Source organism: Anguilla rostrata, chromosome 17 (assembly GCF_018555375.3).
Source record: "Anguilla rostrata isolate EN2019 chromosome 17, ASM1855537v3, whole genome shotgun sequence".
Lineage (NCBI taxonomy): Eukaryota > Metazoa > Chordata > Actinopteri > Anguilliformes > Anguillidae > Anguilla > Anguilla rostrata.
Genome location: NC_057949.1, coordinates 5,688,127 through 5,714,108, shown reverse-complemented (window position 1 = coordinate 5,714,108; position 25,982 = coordinate 5,688,127). Strand labels below are relative to the sequence as shown.

Sequence of the window (25,982 nt, the reverse complement as noted above, 5' to 3'; positions counted from 1 at the left end):
CACCCGCTTTTAAACAAACAAAATGACGCCGTGCCTACTGAGCGTCAGCGAATGATAAGTGCTCCCTCTAGTGTCCGTAGCCGGTTATTACTTTTCTTCTTCAGTTGTACGAGGTTAAATAACACAAAGGTGGAACAGCCGGTTATTTCAGTAATGACGGCAATTTAAATTTAAATATGACGCTTTAATAACCGTTAATGTTTTGTTTTTACCGACATGCAGTTATATAGAACACTGTCCCCATGACTACCCCCAAGCCCTTGTGTACTTCTGCAGTTCTGTAGTTGTTATTTTCTATTTTCCGGAAAACTTCGCAAATCACAAATCGCATTTCCACTACATTCCTTTAGAAGACGATCCGTAAGAGAAACGTAAGGGCGTTCGGCAGATTTATACAAGCAGCAGCGCCTGAATAAGCGTGTAAATACAAGTTAGGGGTGGGCATTGAAGGGCAGCAACGATTAAAAAGAAATCCAATCAACAGTGACGATCCTTGCTGCACTCTGAAAACCATCTTACTGCTAATACTCAAAAATTTACGGTCCAGTTGTAATAATTCTGAATATGGAGATTACATCCAGTAACAAACCATAACAATAAAAACATAGATCCATAAATAAAACACCTTAAATCCCAAACTGGGGCACCCCAAAACAGGACACCCCAAACGGGACACCTCAAACCGGCCCACCCCAAAGCGGCACCCGAGGACCCCAGAGCCCCGCCCACCTGTTGGAGAAGCCCGAGTCCTGGGAGAAGGGGGTCCCGGAGCGGGGGGTGTAGGGCGTGCCCCCGCCCTGGGAGGAGGCGGACGAGCCGGGCGTGTAGGGCCCCCCCATGGAGGACGGGGGCGTGTCCAGGCGCTGCTCGCTGAAGCCCGTGTCCGAGGAGCAGGGCGTGGTGCTGCCGGGCGTCAGGGGCGGCGCCGCCATGCCGGCCGCCATCGCGTCGGCCGAGAGACGCCGCCGGACGTCCGAGGACTGCAGCGGGAGGGGGTTACGGGATGGGGGCGGGGTCAGGGAAAACAGGAACAGGAAGCCTGAGTTTAAGAGGAGAGCGGATCGCCAAGTCCGCAGCATCACACCGGCTGTGACATCACTGTGACATCGCTACAGCTGCTGATAGGGCGGCTGTGCTCGCTGCGACGCGTCACTCAACTGCTTCCGCCTACGTCACTGGCTAGAGCAGAGCCCCCCGGGACACGCCCACCAAATGGCAGCAAACACACACTACATTTCCAAAAGCACACGGACGCCCCTTCTAATTAGCGGTTTCGGCTATTTCGGCCACACCCATTGCTAACAGGTGCATAAAATCGAGCATACAGCCATGCAAACTCCATAGACAAACATTGGCAGCAGAATGGGTCGTATTGTAGAGCTCAGTGGCTTTCGACGTGGCACTGTCATACGACGCCACCTTCGCAACGAGTCAGTCTGTCAAATTTCTGCCCCGCCAGAGCCGCCCCGGTCAACCGTAAGCGCCGTTATTGAGAAGCGGAAACGTACAGGAGCGACAGCAGCTCGCAGAACAGGACTGCCTCAGTTGCGACGCCCAGTACAGAGATTCCAAACTACCTCTGGAAACGACGTCAGCACAAGAACTGTTCTTCAAGAGCTCCCTGAAATGGGTTTCCGTGGCCGAGCAGCTGCTCACGAGCCTGAGATCGCCACGCGCGATGTCAAGCATTGGCAGGAGCGGTGCGAGCGCGTCGCCGTCGGACCCCGGAGCGGCGGAAACGCGTTCCCCGGAGCGACGAATCGCGCTTCGCTATCCGGCAGTCTGACGGACAAATCTGAGCCTGGCGGAATGCATAGCGCCAACTGCACCGGCCCGAACGGCGCCAACGGCTACCCTTCAGATGGAAATAAGGCGTTATTAATATGGGGACAGTTCAAGTGGGGCAGGACCAGGTGGTGCCAATTAGGCACCCCCCCTATTTACTGTATTCCCTCTTGCTGCTCATTTCCTCAGTCATTGTGCTCTGCTCCTCTTATTCGATACCTTATCATCCACACGATTCTGGTAAATGGTAAATGGACTGCATTTATATAGCGCTTTTATCCAAAGCGCTTTACAATTGATGCCTCTCATTCGCCAGAGCAGTTAGGGGTTAGGGGTTAGGTGTCTTGCTCAAGGACACTTCGACACGCCCAGGGCGGGGTTTGAACCGGCAACCCTGCCAGACACTCGGTCTTACCTCCTGAGCTATGTCGCCCCGTTAGGGATTCTGAGCCCTTATGAGTAAAATTTGCAGAACGATCCCATGTTGTAATGAAAAAACATAATTAAAGTGATTCTGCGAAATTGGGAGTGGGCAAATGTAAATAAAAAAAAATATACTAATAAATGCTAGCTGAGGGCCAATCAGAGCCTGCATTTCCAGAGGTAAACGCTAGCTGAGGGCCAATGAGAGCCTGTATTTCCAGAGGTAAATGCTAGCTGAGGGCCAATGAGAGCCTGCATTTCCAGAGGTAAACGCTAGCCAAGGGCCAATCAGAGGCTGCGTATTCAGAGAAGTAAACATTAGCCAAGGTCCAATCAGAGTCTGTGTTTCCAGTGAGGTAAAGGTTAACAGAGGGCCAATCAGAGTCTGTGTTTCCAGAGAGGTAAAGGTTAACAGAGGGCCAATCAGAGTCTGTGTTTCCAGTGAGGTAAAGGTTAACAGAGGGCCAATCAGAGCCTGTGTTTCCAGAGAGGTAAACGCTAGCTGAGGGCCAATGAGAGCCTGCGTTTCCAGAGGTAAACGCTAGCTGAGGGCCAATGAGAGCCTGTATTTCCAGAGGTAAAGGCTAGCTGAGGGCCAATCAGAGTCTGTATTTCCAGAGGTAAACGCTAGCTGAGGGCCAATCAGAGTCTGTATTTCCAGAGGTAAAGGCTAGCTGAGGGCCAATCAGAGTCTGTATTTCCAGAGGTAAACGCTAGCTGAGGGCCAATCAGAGCCTGCGTTTCCAGAGGTAAACTCTAGCCAAGGTCCAATCAGAGGCTGCGTATTCAGAGAAGTAAACATTAGCCAAGGTCCAATCAGAGTCTGTGTTTCCAGTGAGGTAAAGGTTAACAGAGGGCCAATCAGAGCCTGCGTTTCCAGAGACGTAAACATTAGCCAAGGGCCAATCAGAGTCTGTGTTTCCAGTGGTGTAAACACCAGTTGAGGGCCAATCAGAGCCTGCGTTTCCAGAGAGGTAAACGCTAGCTGAGAGCCAATCAGAGCCTGCATTTCCAGAAGTAAACCGGAGCTGAGAGCCAATCAGAACCAGAATTTCCAGTGGTGTAAACACCAGCTGAGGGCCAATCAGAGTCTGTATTTGGGAGCTGGGGAGGTGGGCGGAGCTGCGGCCTCACCGTGTCGGGGTGCGCGGGGACAGGGGGCTGGAACCGCTCCGTCAGGGCCTTCCCCCCCGTGGGGACAGTCTGGGGGGTGTACGAGCCACTCACTATCAGGTCATAGTATTTCATCCTCTGCTGGCCTGCAGAGAGAGAGAGAGAGAGAGACATAGACACAGACAGAGAGAGAGAGAGAGAGAGACATAGAGACACAGACAGAGAGAGAGAGAGACATAGAGATAGAGACACAGACAGAGACACAGACAGAGAGAGAGAGAGAGAGAGACATACAGACAGAGAGAGAGAATCTTTGGCATTATGTATATATATACACCACGCACATAAAGCTCATCCGAATTGGAGAAGCAGAGAGCTTGTAAAGTACACGCCATACATTATCTACAGTACACATACATTACCGCCTCTCAGGGGCTAAGCCATATGCTGTGTTTAAATCCAGCTACATGTACAGGGAAACTGACCAATCACGAGCAGGTCTCAGACGAACGACCCGCTTCGGCCCCGGAGCCAGAAAAGGGCGGAAGCTCTAAAAGGAGCGCGGGGGGGGGGAGGTGGGGCGGTACCTTTGATGTCCAGCTGCGCGTGGACGATGTTGCCCATGACGGAGGTGTTGTGCAGGTGCTTGACGGTGTCCTTGGCCCCCCGGGTGCTGGTGAAGAGCACGCGGGCCAGGCCCAGGTGCTTGCGGGTCTTGGGGTGGAAGAGGATCTCCATCTCCTCCACCTCGCCGAACTTGGCGCACATCTCGGCCAGGAAGGGCTCGCGGATGTTGTCGTTGAGGCGCGCGAAGGTCACCTCCTTCAGGGGGATGGGGCCCACGTAGTACTCGTCCAGCTGCGCGGGAAGGGGAGGGGCTTCGTTACTGCCAGGCTCAGCAAGACCCAGCCTCATAATTACATTACATTAAAGACATTTAGCAGTCACTCTTATCAAGATCGACTTGCACGACATTCTACACAGCATTTACATTACATTTACATTTATACAGCTGGATATATACTGAAGCAATGCAGTTTAAATACCTTGCTTGGCAGCTCGGTACAAGGGCAGCGTCCTACCCAGGACAGGAACCTATGACCTTCCGGTTACAAGTCCAGTTCCTTACCCACTATGCTACAATGCCGCCCTCATAAGGCAGTGGTTAACAACCCTGCCCCTGGAGATCTACCGTCCTGTAACTTTTCATTTCAACCCTAATGTGGCACACCTGACTCTACTAATTAGTAGCTCCACACGATTTCTTGCTATCGAATGGGGTGTGCTTTGTTAGGTCTGAAATGAAAACCTAGTAGATCGCCAGGAACACGTTTGGATATAAGGCGTCTTAGAATAGGCGTGCTGCTCCAAGATCAGTTTGGGTTTTAGTCTGCAATGGAGGTAGAGAGGATATGGATGGAGGAGGCTGACCTAGAGCAGTACTCCAGCTCAGAGATGCTTAATGAATAACCAAAAGGTCACACGTAAATGCTTAATGAATACGAGTCCTGCTCTCTCTCTCTTCCTCTCCCTAGTTGCTGCTCATTATGAACACGATGTTACATTACATTACAGGAATTTAGATGGTCTTATACAGAGCAACTTACATAGCACTAATATACTGAAGCTCAAGGGTACAATGGCAGTGTCTTACCTGGGAACTGAACGTGACCTTCAGGTTGCAAGACCAGCGCCTCACCCATTATACTACACTGATGTGACAGATCCAGTAAATCTGACAGGGATTAAAGGCACTCACCTTAAATTTGGGCACTGGAAGGGCCAGCTCTGTGCGCTTGGACCAGATCCTGCGAGGTCGCGGGTCTCGCAGGTCTCCCACAGGGGGGAACCCCGAGTCCTGAGGGGGGACAGAAAGGGGTGTCGCTGGCTCAACAGTCTCACAAAAGCACCTGTGTTCCCACAAACTTCCTGCAGTTTCATCTCACAACCACAGGGTAAAAAGGCACCAGCACATTCACCTTCAGATGACAACAGTGTTCTGGGGGGTCAGTTTGAGTCTTTTGCGTCAGTTTGCACAAAGATGCACTGCTATAAACAACACCACAAGCCAAAATACAAACGGACTCTGTTTACGTGAAATCTGTGTTCATGCATGTTGGCTTTTCCTCCGTGACTCGATAAATATTACAGAGATACATCACTGCATTCTCCCTACCAGGGTAGGATGGTAAGGGTGAAAAACATTACATTTAAATCGCTTATCAAGGGCTGTTTATATTATTCTGTACATTTAGTGGCGGTAATTATAAGACGTATCAATACAGCCTACACTCGCATATTTAAAAAACTACACCCGCGCGCGCTGGCGCGCTCCAGACACGAGTTCATGCAGACACGCACCGGCACGCTGAAGTGCACCCCATCGTATCGGTAGACTTTCTGGGCGACCCTGCGAATGGCGGGGTCCTGGATGAGCTTGTAACTCTTCCACTGCAGACTGAGAGCTCGCTGACTGTCGGCCCCGCTGTCCGGATCCATACTATCACTACGGGAGAGAGAACACACAACAACAGGACGTCAAATTACAATCATGCATTACGCCGCGTAACGTTAACAACTAAACAACAGGTATACATAAACGGGCCATTACATTTTACTCTGCTTGCCTTAGTGTGTGATTTGGTCCAGTTTGGGTGGTAAGAATGCAGTTACTCCAATGTTAGCATAAATGAAAACCCTTACAGTGTGTGCACACGATATATTCGTGTAATTGTCCAGTCCATTTGAACACGGCTGTTTGCGGTGTCTTACTACACAGGTAAATGTGCACCGTCATATCATTTATGTTCGACAAAGCTGCAATTGTTAATTGCATTTAGTTACAATTAATCGCGAGCGATAATACACATTATTGCATACCGAAGCTAGCTCACCGGCTAACTTACATGAGCGGGGTCGTTAAACCGTTTCCTCCAGATGAGGCATTCACGGCGTTAGTCCTGTCATAACAAAAAGCGCAGTTACCGTGCGCTAGCTAACCGGCACCCAATAACCACGATGCGATCGCTAATTACATAATAACTAGCTAACGCTGGACAAAGTTTTTCAAAGATTACCAGAATATGGCTCGCCAGCTAGCTAACTAGCCGAACGCTATAACGTTAGTTTTCTGGATAATCTAGCTGCAGAATGTTAGACCGTAATCGCCATTCCGTTAGCTAAAATTGCATTATTTATTAGCAATGTCAAAAAAACTTACTCGTTATCTATCAAACGCAGAACCCGAGATCTGGGCAAATGAGTGCGATTTTTAATTCCAACAATGCATCGGACATTACACTCGGTCGCTGCTAGTTAGTTTATTTATTTATAAACTGTAGGCCTATCGTAGATTAGTGATGGAGTTTCGCATATAAACAAAGTCGCGTTAGCTAGCTAGTCATCTTGAACTAGTCCGCCAAACTCCCTACGCTCGGTCCTCATCTCACCCTAACCAGCGACACGGGCGAGGCGGGCAACCGAAACTACCACTCCGCTGCTTGGAGACAGGCCTAGGTCGGACGGGAAAAACACAGTGCGTCTTGGAAAGAAAAACGAGCCCGCTTGCGGTTTTACGATCATCAGACCCGCTTCTAAGGGTATCGGTAATATTCCGTTGCTGTAATTTCGTATCACAGGCGGCAACGTGTAACATAATTCCGTGTTCACTTTGAAAAATTGAGTAAAAGTGAATGAGCGGCCATCGCGCACTAACCTGAGAGCCTCGCCTGTTCTCCATCAGTCAGTGCGAATCACCTGCGAGTTTCGGCAGCAGCACATTCACGGAGTTCAGCCCGCTCGCCCGGAGCACAACACAGACCATATATATGTTATTTCATTATACTAATGCCACTTGGCTCAGTTTATATGTGCGTTTCGTTACTGAAATATTGGTGTGATTTTTTATAATGACGAATAAATTGCATGGAAACGAAAGTGTTAGTCACTCTTTCGCATCTCTGGTTGTAGCGAATCTGCTTATCCCATTGTTCAGATAACTACTGTCAAAATTGGTCTCTCCACATTAGCCGAACAAAAGAAAGTTTTGTGTCTTTTGGGAGATTCATTGACATTTCATCGAAAATTATTTGTTAAATAATTTAAAATTATCTATGAAGATCATGGCCGTTTCGTGATCTTACGAACTATCAGGCGGTAGCCAGTACTTTGTTAGAATAGCCGATTTTACATAGCTAACTAGATGTGGCTATTTCGCATACACGAAGTTAGCTAGTCTAAGCAGCCAAAATAGAGTGATCAATCTTTGCAGTAAATTGTGCTCGATAGCTAATTTGCAGATGTTCATGATGAGCAGCCTAGCTTAGCTAACACATCAAACTAACGTTAGTTAGCTAGACTACACATTATCGCAGTAAGGGCTTGCAAACTAACCTTGCCTTACTGTATAGAACAACCAAGTTATTAAGCTGCATATAAACAATGTAACGCCGGTCATATGCAATCTACCAACACTTGTAGCTTGCAAGCTAATTAGCCGCTAACTTTTTCAATCTTTGAATGTCCCAACTTGCCAAAGTCAGCTAACAATGCTAACTATTGTAAAGTAAGCTAGCCCTTTCAAGTAAAATAGCTTCCATGTTAGCAACCATTTAGACGTTTTAATATTTGAGAAAGTGTAAAAAACTGGTGGTTGTGGCTAATTTCTTTGTCAGTGCCATTGTCGAAGCACTGTTGGTAGCTAGCTAACTGCTGTCTTGAGTTTAGCTGGACGACCTTGGATTTTAAATATAAAGCGGTAGTACTAACCAGTGTGATGTGGTCAACCCAACAAATTATTAACCAAGGAAAATGATATTATGCGTTAAAATAGTCATATTTGTTATTATACAAAACAATTATCGCTAATTTGTCCACATTTCAGCGTTCTGTTTGCTACAGAGGCGTTTCAGCTACGCTAATTTACATGTAAAGATTAGTTTGCATAAGATAATAGCCTATGCTATTAGCAAACCGTTAAATTGTCCATCGCGTACAAGTGACTTGACATTGTAACCTGGCTAACACTAACTTGGACAAGTGTGTTCGGTTACCGCATGGGGAAGATATCGAGGTATTTATTGCGGAAACCAGCGTGGGCCCGCAGAACTGTCATTAGGCTGCCATGGGTTAGCTCGTGCTAAGCTCCTAAATTAAGTTGTTTGATTAACATACTCTGAGTTTCATATATTGCTATAGTGGTAACGTTGTCTCTTGTGCTTGCTAATCCAAAATAAATGTCATGTGCTTTTTGCACTGATTGGCAAAAAAGTTCTGCAGACCTGGTTTCCAAGGCCTACATTGGCAGCTGACTGAAACGAAACCACAAAAACCTGCAGACGCTACAGTCCACCGGGACTGGAGTTTGAACTTCTGATCCCGCGGAACTGCGTGCAGTCTAAACAAGGAAAGAAACGCATGCCTCCGATAGAAGAGCACTGAATGGTCTGGCAAATCTGATACAGTAAGGACGTGGTTTGAAGGAATTAATTATTTTTCTGAAATACAGAGGCATGATTAATGCAGTTTTTATATACTTGGCCAGCATGACAAGTTTATATTCAGTTTCTGCTGTTATTATCTTTTTACTGTGCATTTTTTTCTTGATGTCACACAATAGTCGGTCATCAAAGCATCTAAAATGGACACCACCAGAAGGAACAAACGGGTGCCTTTGGAGTTCCAAGTCCAACCATCGTCACTGAGAATTGGGGACTGAGCCTTGAGAAATGTGACGGGCCTCCTTCAGGACACACAGGCTATAATTTCTGAATAAAAAATAGGATGCTTCTGTTATATTAATAATAATAATAATAATAATGTACTCCAGAAGGCTTCTACTATAGCCTCTGCCTCATGCTTTCTCTAGAACAGGGGTGTCCAATCAGAGAGTACCTTGGTAAATAAAAACAACTATGCTAATGTTGATTGGTGGATGCATTCTGGCTTTTCTGGAATCCTTTGTGCTATTTAGGCATTGCCAGAAGGTATCCACCGGTTACCATTGGCATTGTTCTGTTTGCTTCTACCAACATACTCTGTGATTGGCGAAGAGCCCCTCTGTGTATTCTGAGTAAAATGTGACAACTCATCAGTCCTGTCCCTATTTTATTATACCTGTCAATTACCAGGCAATTTTGATTTCCAATGCTGACACCTATCAATATATTTCAGATTGTGGAGTTGATATTTGCTACAATGGAAGTTTTAGGACAGTATAGCCATATACAAAGCCTGGCTTCACTGCCTCACCTTCACCGTCTGTGTTCTGTTCTGACTCAGAATGGCCGTTTGATTCTCAGCCAATGGGAGGCTCCTCTACTGTGACCTCAGAACAGTTTCATGACATCGCACACACCCTCACTAGCCACAAGCATTTCTGAATAGACAGACGTATTCTTCAGAATTAATGGAATTCCTTCCCAATGTGCCAAACCTTGCCCATTAAGTATGATTTGGATGACCTGGCCTTTTATGTTTGGCATGTGATAATCTTCATTTTATGAGCACAGAATCTAGCTCATGCATTACATCTTCCCAGGCTTGCCAGTAGAGGACACAATTTGCCTAAAAAAAAGGTAAACCTTCATTTCTTTGAAATGAAAATCCAAACATAACAATTATACTGACTCACAGGAGTGAAAGGTAAAAACCACAATTCGAAAAAAAAGGCTCAAATATCTCTTAGTTTATATTTTAATATAGACAAAAGCCCTGATAAATATCTAGCAGGTTATTCAAATAGTTGTTTCATGAGAGCAAGCAATTGCTTGATTGATTTGCTTGAGTGGAACTCTGGACAGTGGCTTCTCCTGGTTTAACCCAACAAGATGAAATTAGCACAAACTCCATAAACTGTGCCATAAGGAACCACAGGGAGATGTGCTGTGTGTCATGAAGAACCACAGGGAGATGTGCTGTGTGTTGAAGAACAGCAGGAGATGCATTGTGTCATAAAGAACAGCAGGGAGATGTGCTGTGTGTCATAAAGAACAGCAGGGAGTTGTGCTGTGTGTCATAAAGAACAGCAGTGAGATGTACTGTGTGTCATAAAGAACAGCAGGGAGTTGTGCTGTGTGGCATAAAGAACAGCAGGGAGATGTGCTGTGTCATAAAGAATGAACGGGAGATGTGTAGTGTGTCATACAGAACTGCAGGGAGATGTGCTGTGTGTCATAAAGAACAGCAGGGAGTTGTGCTGTGTGTCATACAGAACAGCAGGGAGATGTGCTGTGTTAGAAAGCACAGCAGGGAGATGTGCTGTGTCATGAAGAACCACAGGGAGATGTGCTATGTGTTGAAGAACAGTGGGGAGATGTGCTGTGTGTCATAAAGAACAGCAGGGAGATGTACTGTGTGTCATAAAGAACAGCAGGGAGATGTACTGTGTGGCATAAAGAACAGCAGGGAGATGTACTGTGTGGCATAAAGAACAGCGGGGAGATGTGCTGTGTCATAAAGAAAGAACAGGGGAGATGTGCAGTGTCATACAGAAGTGCTGTGTTCATAAAGAACAGCAGGGAGATATGCTGTATGTTGGAGAGTCAGATGATTTCTGTATCCAGTGAAGAGACCGGTGTGCATCTGCCCTGCTCCTCAGAGGTCCCTGGAGATCACCATGCAATCCTGATGAAAGCGCAACACAAACACGCGATGGATTACATGTCCAATCAACCTGTGTCTCCCTCCTTTTACCAGTCTTTCATTTTAGTAGCATCTCACAAAGCCATGCACATCGGCGCCAATAGGGATACCAGTGTTACGCTAACCCCGATCCAGACGCTGTATTTTAGCACCAAATCACAGGTGACGTATCACCTGCCTGTCCAGGGTGTAGGCGTGACCGGGTTCTCATATCAAACCCCATTTCTCTGTACCCCCGCATGTGGTCACCGTCTGTTCGCAGGTGGATTCTGACGTACCCAAAGCCAGACTATTTCTCCTAGCTGTCTCCAAACTACATTTGTCCTAGCTGTTATGTTCAGTGCCTCTGACCGGACCTGATGATAATTTCTTTCGATTTGTCAGAAAGCGGCTTTGTTGTTCAGCTCACATGGAACATAATCTTGTTCAGGCACTCGTGCCACGGTTCAGTGATCCTGTTCAGTTACCAGTGCGCACCCCAATCTTCACAAATAGATTAAATTAAAAGCAAGTCCGACTGCTCTGCGGCAGTCGTGTTCACTGGTTAACACAATGCTGGCTGGGGTTCAGTCAACGTTCGTGCTCAACTTTGTGTCACAATTAAAAGCACAATTCATCGATCGCTACAACTAATCCGCCAAACTGAGCTCTCTAGATATTATATGAACAGTTTTAATCATTTTGTTTTTAATCTTAATGTCTATTACAGTAAATGTACTATATGAAGTATTCTTTTAAAGAAAAATATTTGAATAATTTTTATCCAACACAAATTCACAGATATTTTTCCACTATGACTTGTTCTTCGTTGCTGGTAAATGAAAGTAAAATAACAAATGACGAGGGTGAGAATATCTATTTTAGTCATGACTGAACCAGGGCCCCTGGCACAACTCTACGTGTCAATGTTCAGGTTTTATGAAGGTCCTTGAACCCCTCTGCAGATAATTATGCATTCTTACTGGTTAATATTTCATCTCGAAACATACAGTGTAAAATTATGTTAAAGCAACTTTGGTAAAGAAAAAAAACTCTGCCTGCCTGTGTGTATATGCTGAGTATACATCAAATAAAATGGTCTTTAAATATACTTCTGGCTCTTCTATGTGTAAGCTTACTGGCAAATTTAACACACGGTCTTGTAAAAATTGTAATAAATTATTTAATATGATCTGCTGTCTTTTAAAAAAAAATTTTTTTTTTTTTTTTTTACACAGAGCACCATTTCAAAGTCCAGGACCGTTTCTCCACCGTTCACTGGAATCTCTACAACACACGGACTGTTTGATTTTGTATGGCAATCGGAATAAATCCAGTTCTGGGAATTCAGCTACGACGACAGAGCAGCCCAACCGAGTGCCTGCCTGTCTTCCTTTAACATCATTTTCAGAGTTACTGTCAAGGGGGCAATTTAGGTACCCTCCGTACAGTCATTCTTATTGATTCTTACGCATCTTAATGTCTCCTACCCTTCCGACTGCTCTCCAAAATAAAACGGAAAAGTACACTGTCTACGTTTCTACCTTGTGAAATAAACAAAATTCATCTTTCAATCCTTCAAAGATGTGGACTTGTTCTGTTCATTCTGAATGAAGCATCACCTTTTTGCAAAAGCACCATTTGGACTTGAGTCATGATTTGGACATGAGTGCCAGACGCATCAGTTAGATGTGTGCTTTTACATTGGAATTGTATTAACTTTTCTCATCCTAAGCTTTGATTTCAGAAGCCGTGATGTAAACTCAGGGTAATTGTGTAGCCTTGGCTCAATGCGCAGTATCAGATTGACTCCACTGCAAAAGCAAATGGTCGCTTTGCAGGATGTTCAGGGTGAAGCCCAGCGATTTCCTTTTGGAGATATCGTCTTGGGGCTCATGCTTACCAATTTGTTCTCCTGACAGACAAATCAGATGATTGGAATGCTAAAAAAATTTAGTGTCATAGACATCTATATTTTGACAGATTCAAATCTGAAAGTGTAAAATTACATGATCAGTTCCATAAGGTTTACCATTTCCTGTTTTTATTAATATTCACAGAATAGCCAGGGAAAAAATACACTTTCTCTCACTTTTCTTCATACATACTGTATGTATCCATTGACACACTGAAAAATGGCCAGCATCTACCTTCCTATGAACACCTCTGTAAATTGTATTGAACATCTGAAGTCAAGGCATGACCAGTGACACATTTAAGCCCAGGGAATGAACCCAAGGTCATTTGAACGCTCAGAAGATACCTTGCGGACAAGAAACGAAAGTGTAAAAGTTACAATTGTTGCTCATGCAGATTTCATGATTCTGATTTTAAATCAGCTTTAAAGCAAGAAAACCAAGGAGTGAAGCATAGTATACCTAACAAGTATAACTAACTGGAGAACTAATATTAATTTTTTTTTTTTTTTAAAACACGTTAATATGAAAGCGTGCATAGAACATCTTTTTTAGCCAGTTTGGAAGGGGGAGTGAAAAGGTTAATGGCGGGACTGGGGTCAGTAGATCCATCTCGCCTCTCTGGCAAGAGGGAGGCAGAAGGTAGACGCGGCTCTGCCTGCGCACAGACGCACGCGATACTCGTCCTGCTAGCATTCGCCAGGCTAACTCCGCTCAGGACAGCTCGTACCGCAGGTGAGCAACACTCACGAAAGGGCACTTTCTCTTCTGTGGGTCCACTGGGGTATTCACCGTGCAAGGAATGCACATTATGACAGGAAATAGTGTGTTAAAAAAGGAGTACCACAATGTTTGGATTGCTATTTTTTTTTTATAATTATAGGAAAAAATTAATAAAGTATGTCCTAAAAATTGACAGATTAAAACGTTGCTAGGGTGATTTAAAGAGCAAGACATGCATAGAATTGTAATAAAAATGTGGTGAGTCATCGTGTTTTAATGCAAATTTGATAAGCCATAACATTTTAATAATTATTAAATAAGCCACAATATTTATTAGATAAACAGAAAGTAAGAGTCTTTGTCAAGCAGCAGAAGTGAAATTTAGTTGTTTTTTTCTGATTTATGTTAGAAGTGGCACTTCCCCAAGTCGGAAGTGTAAGGTCCTTTCTTGGAGTGGAGAGGTGCATCTTCTTGATCCAAGATCATTTTCCAAGAAGTAAATATGCATTATTTAGGGTTTATTTAAAAAATTAAGCCAATTGCTCACAAAATGTACATGCTCTGACATTATGTGATTCATGTAGTCAATACTTGAGTTGATCGATTTTAATAGAAACAAACTAAAAATTTTCATATGAATTTGCAGGCGTTTTAAAAGTGTGAAATTCGGTCTGTAGGGTGACTGGTGGGCTGCAGTGTAAAGAACTGTGAGAGGACACTAAGGACACCTGCACGTCAGCTTCGTCCCAAATTTACAGAGTGTTGCAGTCACAGAACCAGCCTATATAAATATTTCAAAATACAGTCTTAAATTGATTTATTAAAATAATAATGTTAGAAAGAATACATTAAAGTGTACGCTTATGTTTGATTATAAACAGGGTCAGACAGGGATGTAGTGTGTCAGATAGGTTGTAATGTTGGAAATGATTTGGGGTGCTAACCTATCTGCCCTCTCCCCCCCAGCTGGGATGAACTCCTCTGTACTGCTGCTGTTGTGGATTTTGGGGGTGCTGGGAATGTCCCCAAGCTCAGACTTGGGCGGGGACCCCCCCACGGAGGGCTCCATCCCATGCCCCAAGAGCTGCACCTGCCGCCACGACCATTATAACTCCGAGCTGAGCCTGTACTGCAGCGCGCGCAACCTGACGCAGGTGCCCCCCGACGTCCCCCTGTCCACCCGCTCGCTCTGGCTGGACGGCAACCTCTTCACCTCCCTGCCGGCCTCCTCCTTCAAGGACCTGAGCAACCTGGACTTCCTGAACCTGCAGAGCGGCCAGGTGTCCGCCGTGGACGCCCAGGCCTTCCGGGGCCTGCGCTCGCTGACCTACCTCCACCTGGAGCGGAACCGCCTGCGTTCCCTCCCCGCCGGCGTCTTCCAGCACACGCTTGGCCTGGGCTCCCTCAGCCTCCACAACAACCAGCTGGGCCGCGTGGAGGAGCGGCTGTTCGCCAAGCTCTCCAGCATGTGGCTGCTCAACCTGGGCTGGAACTCGCTGGCCGTGCTGCCTGAGGCCATCTTCCAGGACCTGCAGGCCCTGCGGGAGCTGGTGCTGGCCGGGAACAGGCTGGCCTACCTGCAGCCGCAGCTCTTCCATGCCCTGACCGAGCTCAGGGAGCTGGACCTCTCCGGAAACCTCCTCAAGGTCATCAAGGCCAATGTCTTCCTCAAGCTTTCCAAGGTGCAGAAGCTCTATCTGGCCCAGAATCAGATCGTCACAGTGGCGCCCAGAGCTTTTGTGGGGATGAAATCGCTCCGCTGGCTGGACCTCACCAACAACCGTCTCAACGAGCTGCACGAGGAGACCTTCCTGGGTCTTCACAGCCTCCACGTGCTCCGGCTGTCCAACAACTCCATCGGCAGCCTGCGGCCCAGGACCTTCCGCGACCTCCAGTACCTGGAGGAGCTGCGTTTGAGCCACAACCGGATAATGGCCCTGGGGGACAGGATCTTCGAGGGCCTGGGTCACCTGGAGGTCCTGGAGCTGGAGCACAACCAGATCCAAGAGGCACGCACGGAGTCTTTCCTGGGCCTGTCCCACTTGGCTGTGATCAACCTGTCCGGCAGCTGTTTCCAGACTATTCCCGACCAGCTTTTCAAGGGCCTCTCCACACTCCACAGCCTGCACCTGGAGAGGAGCTGTCTCAGCAGGGTCACCACTCAGGCCTTTGTCGGTCTGTCGGGGCTGCGGCGTCTCTTTCTCCAGCATAACAACATCTCTGTGGTGGAGCGCCAGAGCTTCGTGAACCTCCAGGGCCTTCAGCATGTAGACCTGAGGTTCAACAAGCTGGAGACCGTCTCCTCCCACACCTTCAACGGCCTGAAGAACCTGGACTACCTGCTGCTGGCCGGCAACCTGCTCCAGCAGCTTCTGCCCGAGTCCGTGCTGCCCCTGAAGCGTCTCTCCTGGCTGGACCTGTCCGACAACAAGCTGACACTTCTGCCAAACGAGACCTTGCGGCTGCTGCCCAGGCTGCGCTACCTAAACCTGAAGGACAACTCTTTCAGCGTTCTTCCCGCCGACATGCCCGAGAGCTTGCATCAGCTGTGGCTGACCGGCAACCCCTGGCGCTGCGACTGCAGCAGCCACTCCCTGAGGGAGTACAGCCTGAGCAAGCCGCTGGTGGTTCCCCGACAGGCGCAGACCATGGTGGAGGGAGAGGAGCCGCACACCATCGTCAGCATCTACAACAACATCACCTGCAGCAGCCCTGTCACCCTGGCCGGCATGGACCTGAGGGATGTTGGCAGCGAACACTTCCTGGACTGCTGAGTCACTTCCTGTACTGCTGAGTCAACTTCCTGGACTGCAGGTTCTCGTGGGAAATACCAGATGTAATGGGCACAAGCAGACTCTATACAAAAGAAGGAGGAGTACTCAATATTTCCATACAGTTCTCTACTAAATCTTCCCTGTCATCCATGCTATAATACACAAGGTTATTACATTACATTACAGGCATTTAGCAGACAAGCTTATCCAGAATGACTTACACAACTTTTACATAGCATTTACATTGTATCCATATATACAGCTGGATATATACTGAAGCAATGCAGGTTAAATTACACTGCCACTTGTATTGCACTAAAAACATAAACACTTCACCCACTACTACAACTACACAGTAAAACGTTCAGTGTTACATATAACTCTTGCAGTGTACATATGATCCCAATAGGAGTCATATAAACTCTGCTTAAGTTGAATTAAGACAGGGCATTTTACTGTGTACTACTACTATTACTTCTAATAATAACAACAATAGTCATTATTAATGTAAAGACATAATATAGTCTCTTCTCCTACCTTGAAGTCGAGTTGCCCTTCTCAGTACTTTTGTGTTACCTGGTGTCCACATCAACCGAGTAGCCCACAAAACATCATTTTAACTTTTTCCAACTTTAAATAGTTTGTAAAATAGTACAAATAAGATTTTCAATGTCATAAATAAAACAGTTATAGTTGTCTGACAATTCCCAGCACACAACAGATCCTTTTTATCATTATTCTAAATTCAACGTTTGGGTATGACTTCAGGTTTAGATTTGTCTAAATATACAGTATATCTAAATCTGTATCGCTGTATATATCAACAAAGATAATATCGGAGTTGCACCTGCCTCTGTGAGATGACACACTTTAGTTTATTAAACAATGGGCCTCATTCACGAAACATGCGTACAATCATTGTAAACTGTGTGCAAGAACATTTCCAAGAACATTTTGGCATTCATCATTTTTTCTTACCTGTATTTGTTTGTGGCAATTTCCTCATGCTAATCACATAAACACGATTGTACATAAAATTTACAGATAGGCAGCTTTTATCATACCCCTGGGATATGCACAAAAACAAAGGTCTGCACATGGGTGAGGAATCCCATATTGGTTTTTGGAGGAAAATTTTTAATAACAAAAGTAAGAACAATTTAAGAACGAGGCCCATTATCTTTCTCTATATAAATCATTACTGACAAACCACCCATAATGTAGTTTTAACTAGGAATGACACATACTTCATCATATATTCTAAATCTGTGCATGGAATATATGTCACCTTAGTGCAGTGCTCAGAGTGGCAGTTACAGCCCAGGCAACCTGCTTTCTCTGAAAATCTGATTTCCAATAAACTGACCTCCTAAAGCCAGGCTATTTATAGGCATGTTCCAAAGTGAAGCAGCGCAAGGTTTTTTTTTTTGCAAGCCTGCACTCAAATATCTTCTGTTTGCAACAAACCAAAATGTCAACAGTGAGTCCCCTGAGAAAGAACACTAAACTGCGTTCTTAAAGTTAACACCAGAACATGCAAATTTACACTTCATAGCCATCGCCTGTCTGGAATAATGACCTTGTTGTGCTCCCTCCACCTGTGAGCCTTTACAACTATCTGCACAAAACTATTAAAGACTAACAGCAGGCTTGGCAACATACACATAATGCTCAAAATGTCTGAAAATACCATGATACCATGACATTGTTTCACTATATTTCTGCATCTTACTTCTTGCTTAGAGCAACATTACTGCCATAAGCTGAAATGTTTCTGTGGAATACTGGTCAGTCAATCTCACTGGTGTGGATGATAATTATTAAACAGGAAATAAACATGATGTACATACTGTTTAAATGCTTTTTGCAGCGCTGGCATTAAATGCTTGAAAACTTCAAAGCCGTAGCGTGCTTGTGTGTCTGTACACCTCAGTGTTAACTTTCTTCTTTTGAACTTAAAACTGAAGGCAAGATTAAACAGAAGGAATATTTACTTTCCCTCTTAAATAAATGTTACCGAGAGAGGGTCCAATGTGTTCCGGTAGGAATGAGATTAGACTAAATATTGACTTCTACAAATGATTATGACAGCAAACAATATTAGCTTGTCACAATTAAAGGGACATGAACCAGGTCAGATGCTGCAGACTTCACTTGTAAGCATGCATTTCTGAATTAGAGGCTTGCATGTGAGAATAGCACTATTTTACTGCTGAAGACTGCATGAAAAACATTGTAATATTTTCACAAAACATTTTAATATCTTGTTCCATCTTTTTAGTTTATGTTTCTTGTGAAGCGCTTTCGGCTACACAACAACTTGAAATGACATGCTATATAAATAAAATTTTCTATTATTATTATTGTTTTTATTATTATTCTTATTCTTCTTATTTTAAGTAGTAGTACTAGTAGTATTGCTGTTCTGGACTATTTATTAAAAGACACGAAGGCCTGTATTCAATCAATTTCAATCAGATCATTTTGTTATTAACTCACTAGAAAATTCCAGTGCTACACTTTTCCCTAAATTTCTTAACGTATCAAACCGTGAAGGAAATAAGTATTAATGCTTTTAATCATCTCTCAAATTTCAGGATAAATGTATAATGTAAATTTTGGATCTTTTAATGTGTGTTTTTTTTTTTTTTGCAAAAGAGAACAGGAATTCCATGGAATGTAGTTACGCAAAGGGACACACCAAAAAATAAATTCACCCGATGAAACAAAACAAAAGACATATATTTTTGCCTCACTACCTACTGTGTTCCTTCTATCTAGCTGGGGAATGAGAGGCATTAAAAATGAACAAAATAAATTAAACTAAATATTTATTTTCAGGCAGGACACCTATATAAATGGTCATTGTTACGTGCTGGTGATTAGACTAAACCCCTGCATGTGATCTGTGCTTCTCTCTCTACCTCCTTAACAAGCTGCTGATGGCCTGCTTGGCTTCACCTGCCTTTGGTCCTACATAAGCCTGCTGCAGCTAAAGAAAGGAGTTACTTTTGCTGAGTGATTTTGTGGCTGGACCACAAAATGGCTGCACCATGATACAGACTTGTGGCTTTTGTTCGGTTGTTTCTGCCTTTTAACGTTCTTTTTCTTTCATGAGCACATTTTTTTAGGCTTTAGGTCAGATAACAAAACATGCGGAAGACTCACACATTTTGTTTTTATCGGGAGAAAGAGGACTACTTGTAGTTGCCTAAGTTCACAAGTCTTCTGTGGGCCCTGCTTTGGACTGACCTGTTTTGTCCAACACCTACCACTGTTTGTATATTTACAGTGGCTTTTGGGTTTAGTTTTTGTGTCTTTATAAAAAATGTGTTTGTTTATAGTGTGTTGATGAAATTTCTTTTGAACTTTGTTTTGGGCACAGGGGACTTCATGTTCCAATTCTTGTTGTCCTTGTATTGTGGGCGGATTTTTGGGACGTAACACCAATATATAATCTATTTAAAAAATACACATTGTAAATGCTTTTGGAACGAGCTGTAGAGATCTCTCCTTGGAAGAGATGGACGCAGCCTGTTGTAGGAACCCACACAGACTGGGAGTCCTGTCCTTCACACCGGACTCTCACGGGCGCGAGAGCTCCGCCCACGCCACACCTTCGCAGAGCACCGCTCCCAGTCTGGAAGTCGCACGGGTGGGCGGGGCCTCACGACACGGTGTGACAGGTAGACCGTGCCTGACGGACACGCAGGGCGACCAACCGTTTTGTATTGGCCAGAACATCCCATATTTCAGACAAAAGTCGTTTCTGGTTAAATGCTCTTTATCCCATATTTTTCTGCCATCATGGAGCTACTCTGGAGCACATTTAAAAACTGAACAGTTGAATGATATATCTGGCACCCTTGGGGGCAACTACCAAATCTAAAGGGGTACTCTGTTATTCATCACATTACATCTGGGACACAGTCACCCCTCTACCCAACCCCCTTGTGACCAAGTGACTGGCGGGCCACCAGAACCTTCTTGGAATTAGTGATAATTTAGCAAAAACCACAGCAAAGTCAGTCCCCACAGTAATTCCACAGGGCTTTTATAATTAACTCAACACAGAACAAACGGAAAAATTAAGGAACTGTGACCTTAAGGAGGTTCGATGAACAAAAAAAGCCAAACCGCCTAGTTGCCCTTTGGAGCCTTAGCTAACCCAGTCCGGAACGTTCCTAACGATCCGAATAGCCAGGCTGCTCAGCAAACACAAAAGAGCAATCTTCTTCCAGGCACAAGTCTTTCACAAATCAAGTAGTCGCCCAAAACAGACCATACAGAAAGACAAGTCAAAGTTTTCACCAGTAATGCCAACCAAGTTCAACTTTTCTTAGGGCTTAATGGGGCTGTCTGCGCTTGCAGTGGAAAGGGGAGGAGCCAAGCAGGTGGGTGGGGTTTTGACCCTCTATGACGGTGCCCCAGATGGCATTACACAACACTCTGTCTTTTTACCCAGAAAGCCGATTTTGGCAACCCTAGCACAATGGCACAACCTTTCTCTCATACGTCCGACCCCATGCCAACACCAAATTTACCTTAAGATAAGATTTCAAAACACACACACTGACACACACTCACACATTAACAAACAAACAAACACTCACACACACACACACACACACACACACTCGCACACACACACTAACAATCACAGACACACACATACACACACTACATTTGACTTTGTAACAGTAAAGTCAAGTTGTCCGCACACCAATATGTCATTCCTGTAAAATGCACACCATCAGAAGGATTGTTTCTGAAAAACACCGAAACGCACCGTACTAAAAATACCACACAGATCTCTGGAGAAGAACCCAGTCACATGTAATAATAATGTCACATTAGTGGAAAATAAAGACATTGAGCAGAAGTGAAGAACATGCTGCTCCTGTCTCCTCTGGCTTTGAACCTTCTAGCACTGTGATGTCACTGGATCAGATCAGAGTAGGTGATGGCCTCCGATTCATCAGGGCATCCAGAAGATGGCCGTCAGTTTGAATAGTCAGCCTATTGCAGGTTATGCGAGTGTCCTGAAATCATATCAGTGAAAATCACACAGAATATTGACTCTGCGGTCTGCAGGTCTGCTTCCAGTTGAAGTCCGTATCAGTCTCGAACACAAATAAACGTGAAAAAAAAAAAACAGATTTATACTGGAAAACATTTCCCACACATAAAGAGTAACATCCTGTAATTTGAGGTCAAATTCCATTACAAAAAAAACAATTTAGACATCTAAAAGGCAAATAAAGACATTATGACACTTTTTTTTTTGTTGTTGAGAAAACAATTTCAGTTTTATAATGTCTTTTTGATGGATCTTAGATTTATAGGCACGGTCAGTACTGTCCACAGTACGGCACGGTCAGTACAGCCCATAGTACAGCACTAGCAGTACTGCCCACAGTATGGCACGGTAAGCAGCATGGTAGGCAACGCCCACAGTACGACACGGTCAGTATTGTCCACAGTACAGCACCAGCAGTACTGCCCACAGTACAGCAAGGTCAGTACTGCCAGTGATTCCACAAAGCACGTGGGATTTACCAGAATAATGATAGCAATGCTACCGCGATTCACCAGGAGCGGCATCGGGTCAGCCGGCGTAGTTAGCGAGCAATTAAAAATAAAAAGAAATGCCTTCATCTGCAGGTGAAAATGGGACAGAGCCCCATAAGACTGTGGGCCTGTAATGCACACAGCCCTGATCTGGTAAATGGTAAACGGACTGCATTTATATAGTGCTTTTATCCAAAGCGCTTTACAATTGATGCCTCTCATTCACCAGAGCAGTTAGGGGTTAGGCGTCTTGCTCAGGGACACTTCGACACGCCCAGCGCGGGGGATCGAACCGGCAACCCCTCCGACTGCCAGGCAACCGCTCTCACCTCCTGAGCTATGATCTAAAAGAGGAAAAAAGGGCAGGGGTGGGATCGCTGCCAGATTACGGACTGTACCCGCCGACCCCGCTCACACAGAGTTCCCACAGCCCAGGAGCCCCGTGTCCTTGTGCAGTCACGCAGGGGTTGCATCATCGTTCAAAAAAAAAAAAACCCGCCCTGCCCCGTTAACCAAATTCGCAGCTTCTCTGTGGGAAAGGCGATCGAACGGCTCGTGGTTCTTCTCGGAAGTCGGTCCGGGGCGAGATGCGAAAGCTCTCTCGTCCCGGGCGTCGGTCGGACGTTCTCGCGGACAGCAGAACGTCGTGTGCAGACCCTGGCGCCCGACACCTTTGCCAGGTCCAAGACCCGACGCAGCTGAACTCCTCTTTGTGTTTGCAGAGCGGAGCCTGCGGCTCTGTGCTGTTGTTTGTTTTAGTTGTTATATTGATAGTTTAATGCTCATCGGGGTGGTTTTTGTTTGGACACCTCGGTTTAATGTTCAATAGGGTAGTTGACCAGCTGCCAATCGAGTCCAACCCTTCTTGCTCTTTGGCGAATTCTCCCAGCACGGTGCTCAACCCCCCTCAGGGTACATTACGTGACATTACAACATTTAGCAGAAGCTCTTATCCAGAGCGACTTGCACAACTTTTACATTACATTGCATCCATCTATACAGCTGGATATATACTGAGGCAATGCAGGTTAAGTACCTTGCTTAAGGGTACGACGGCAGTGTCCTAGCCGAGAATCGAACCCGCGAGCTTTAGGTTACATGACCAGCTCCTTACCTGCCGTAATACTCCACTGCTGCCCCAGGGGTAATTAATGCACCGGGATCTGCAGTCCTTGTACTCGCGTTTGCCTTGTAAGTCACTCCGGATAAGAGAACCTGTCGAATGGCAGTAAAGCAAAAAAAAAAAAAAAAAAAAAAAAAAAAACCCTGCATGTCAGCCTGCAGGAACCCACACTAGGGATTCTGGGAAATGCGTATACAGTGAGGCATTTGTTCACTGAAAGTTTCATTCAGGCTGAAGTCGAGCACCACTCCTCAACTCCTGGGAATGAGGCCCCAAAACAGCCACCGGTAATGGTACTGCCCACGTGACAGTTTCTGTACCACCAAACGGGACATATTCTCAGACCGGTACGTTGAGTGAAGCAGATGTACCTGTAACGTCAGAGCAGAAGAGTGTTCCTCCTTCCTCCTCCTCCTCTTCCTTCTCTGTGGGCAGTAGGCTGGGCTCAGCGATCAGAGGAGCAGGGCCTGGATACCTGTTGCCCCGCCCACACAGCTGCCCTGCCCATACATACTACAGCACACACACACACACACAGGCCCCCATCTCTACTGCACACACACACACACACACACACACACAGGGGCCCCTCTCTACAGCACACACACACACAGGGGCCCATCTCTACAGCACACACACACACACACAGGGGCCCCTCTCTATAGCACACACACACACACACACACACACAGGGGCCCCTCTCTACAGCACACACACACACAGGCCCCCATCTCTACTACTGCACACGCACACACACACAGGGGCCCCTCTCTATAGCACACACACACACACACACACACAGGGGCCCATCTCTACAGCACACACACACACACAGGGGCTCCTCTCTACAGCACACACACACAGGGGTCCATCTCTACAGCACACACACACACACACACACACACAGGGGCCCCTCTCTATAGCACACACAAACACAGGGGCCCCTCTCTACAGCACACACACACAAAAACACAGAAGCCCCTCTCTATAGCACACACAAACACAGGGGCCCCTCTCTACAGCACACACACACACAGGGGCCCATCTCTACAGCACACACACACACAGGGGCCCCTCTCTATAGCACACACACACACACAGGGGCCCATCTTTACAGCACACACACACACACACACACACACACAGGGGCCCCTCTCTATAGCACACAAACACACACACACACACACACACACACAGGGGCCCCTCTCTACAGCACACACACAGGGGCCCCTCTGTACAGCACACACACACACAGGGGCCCCTCTCTATAGCACACACACACACACACAGAGGGGCTCACCTCTACAGCACACACACACACACACACACACACACACACAGGGGCCCCTCTTTATAGCAAAGACACACACACACACAGGGGCCCCTCTGTACAGCACACACACACAGGGGCCCCTCTCTATAGCACACACACACACAGGGGCCCATCTCCACAGCGCACACACACACACACAGGGGCCCATCTCCACAGCGCACACACACACACACACAGGGGCCCCTCTCTATAGCGCACACACACACACACAGGGGCTCCTCTCTACAGCACACACACACAGGGGCCCCATCTCTACTGCACACGCGCTCACACACACACACAGGGGCCCATCTCTACAGCACACACACACACACACACACACAGGGGCCCATCTCTACAGCACACACACACACACACAGGCCCCCATCTCTACTGCACACGCACACACACACAGGGGCCCATCTCAACAGCATGTCTACCCTGAACTAACATTGATATCCCTGATTTAGGGATATCTCTGTCCAGTACGTTGATATCTCTGATTTAGGGATATCTCTACCCTGTGCTAACATCGGTATCTCTGATTTAGGGATATGTCTACGCTGTGCTAACATCGATAGCTCTGATTTAGGGATATCTCTATCCAGTACTTTGATATCTCTGATTTAGGGATACCTCTGCCCTGTATTTGAATGTGCGCTTTCAAATCAGACAGCAGATTTGTGAACACAGAACCTCAGATAGAAACTCTAGAGGAAGAGGGTTTGAAAAACAATGACAGACACAAACAAGGGCGTAAGATCAAAAATCTTTTTAATTCCCATGATGATAATAAAAATAATTCCATGAATTCTGTAAACCATTGCATAAATGCTATAGTGTAAAAATTTGAACAAGTGTTAATTTTAAACAACACACTACAAGTAAATGATTATGCATTATAAATAATACCTTCTACTTTATCGTTTAAAGAAAAAAAAAAAGCCATTTGTGTATTCAATCTGTTCTAGAGCCTCAGCTATCGTAAGGTCATCCATAAATTAAGCACAGGAAAATTCCCAATAATATGTCATTATGGTTGTATATTGATAACAACACATATACAAATTAATATACTGACAGTAATATTTCTAGGGATATTTAAACACTAGTTAAAACACTAATTAATATGAGCAAATCTATATATCAATACATACTGTACCAAAATATGGGATGTTTTCTCCTATATAATAAACATTTTATTCCCAATCAATTTTTTCCGTGAAATGTAGTTTAAAGTCTGTAGGAACTGAACACCTTTCTTTATTCTACAGTTATTACTGTAAAACCCTGAGAAAATTAAACAACTTTACCTTCTGGACCCCCTCTACCACTGGCTAATAAATACACAAACCTGCAAACTGCATTTGTGTTAAAAGTCTTAATAACGTACTTGTATAGAATGTAACCAGTCACAAAGCTAACGCTACGTCATAATAGCTTAACTGATCCACCTTATCGCTGTAGCCAATGTCCAATTTGGAATGATACATTCAATATCAGGGTTCCTACGTAAGAATGAACTCTGTTACAGGCAGTTCCAGTCATCCAGACATCGTTTAATCTTTACCTAAGTTTGATAGTTCATGCTGCGTATCGTTTTCATTTTTTTTCTTATATTA

The 25,982-nt window shown here is 45.4% G+C and overlaps 2 protein-coding genes and 1 long non-coding RNA gene across 5 annotated transcripts in view; 2 read left to right on the top strand and 1 right to left on the bottom strand.

Moving 5' to 3' along the window:
* setd1a (SET domain containing 1A, histone lysine methyltransferase) overlaps nucleotides 1–7,012 on the bottom strand; it is a 32,031-nt gene extending 25,019 nt beyond the window's left edge. The window contains 6 exon segments of the mRNA XM_064316572.1: nucleotides 730–980; nucleotides 3,343–3,467; nucleotides 3,909–4,179; nucleotides 5,081–5,179; nucleotides 5,683–5,827; nucleotides 6,228–7,012. Of these exon segments, the coding sequence (XP_064172642.1) occupies nucleotides 730–980; nucleotides 3,343–3,467; nucleotides 3,909–4,179; nucleotides 5,081–5,179; nucleotides 5,683–5,820 (884 nt within the window). The 5' untranslated portion in view covers nucleotides 5,821–5,827; nucleotides 6,228–7,012.
* Nucleotides 7,013–7,325: 313 nt separating this feature from the next.
* LOC135244246 (uncharacterized) lies at nucleotides 7,326–12,052 on the top strand. Its single transcript, XR_010326918.1, has 2 exons — nucleotides 7,326–10,481; nucleotides 10,812–12,052. It is a non-coding gene; the product is annotated as an uncharacterized LOC135244246 (long non-coding RNA).
* Nucleotides 12,053–13,306: 1,254 nt separating this feature from the next.
* On the top strand, nucleotides 13,307–18,714 carry LOC135243618 (insulin-like growth factor-binding protein complex acid labile subunit). Of its 3 annotated transcripts, none has more exons than XM_064315569.1 (3): nucleotides 13,307–13,583; nucleotides 13,990–14,076; nucleotides 14,547–18,714. In XM_064315569.1, exons 1-3 carry the CDS (start codon nucleotides 13,442–13,444, stop codon nucleotides 16,352–16,354), a joined length of 2,037 nt encoding a protein of 678 aa, XP_064171639.1. In that variant the 5' UTR covers nucleotides 13,307–13,441; the 3' UTR covers nucleotides 16,355–18,714. The 3 variants fall into 3 exon arrangements, with proteins under 3 accessions (XP_064171639.1, XP_064171640.1, XP_064171638.1); XM_064315568.1 differs by having other exon boundaries at nucleotides 13,309–13,592; XM_064315570.1 differs by lacking the exon at nucleotides 13,990–14,076 and having other exon boundaries at nucleotides 13,307–13,592.
* The last annotated feature ends 7,268 nt before the right edge of the window (nucleotides 18,715–25,982 follow it).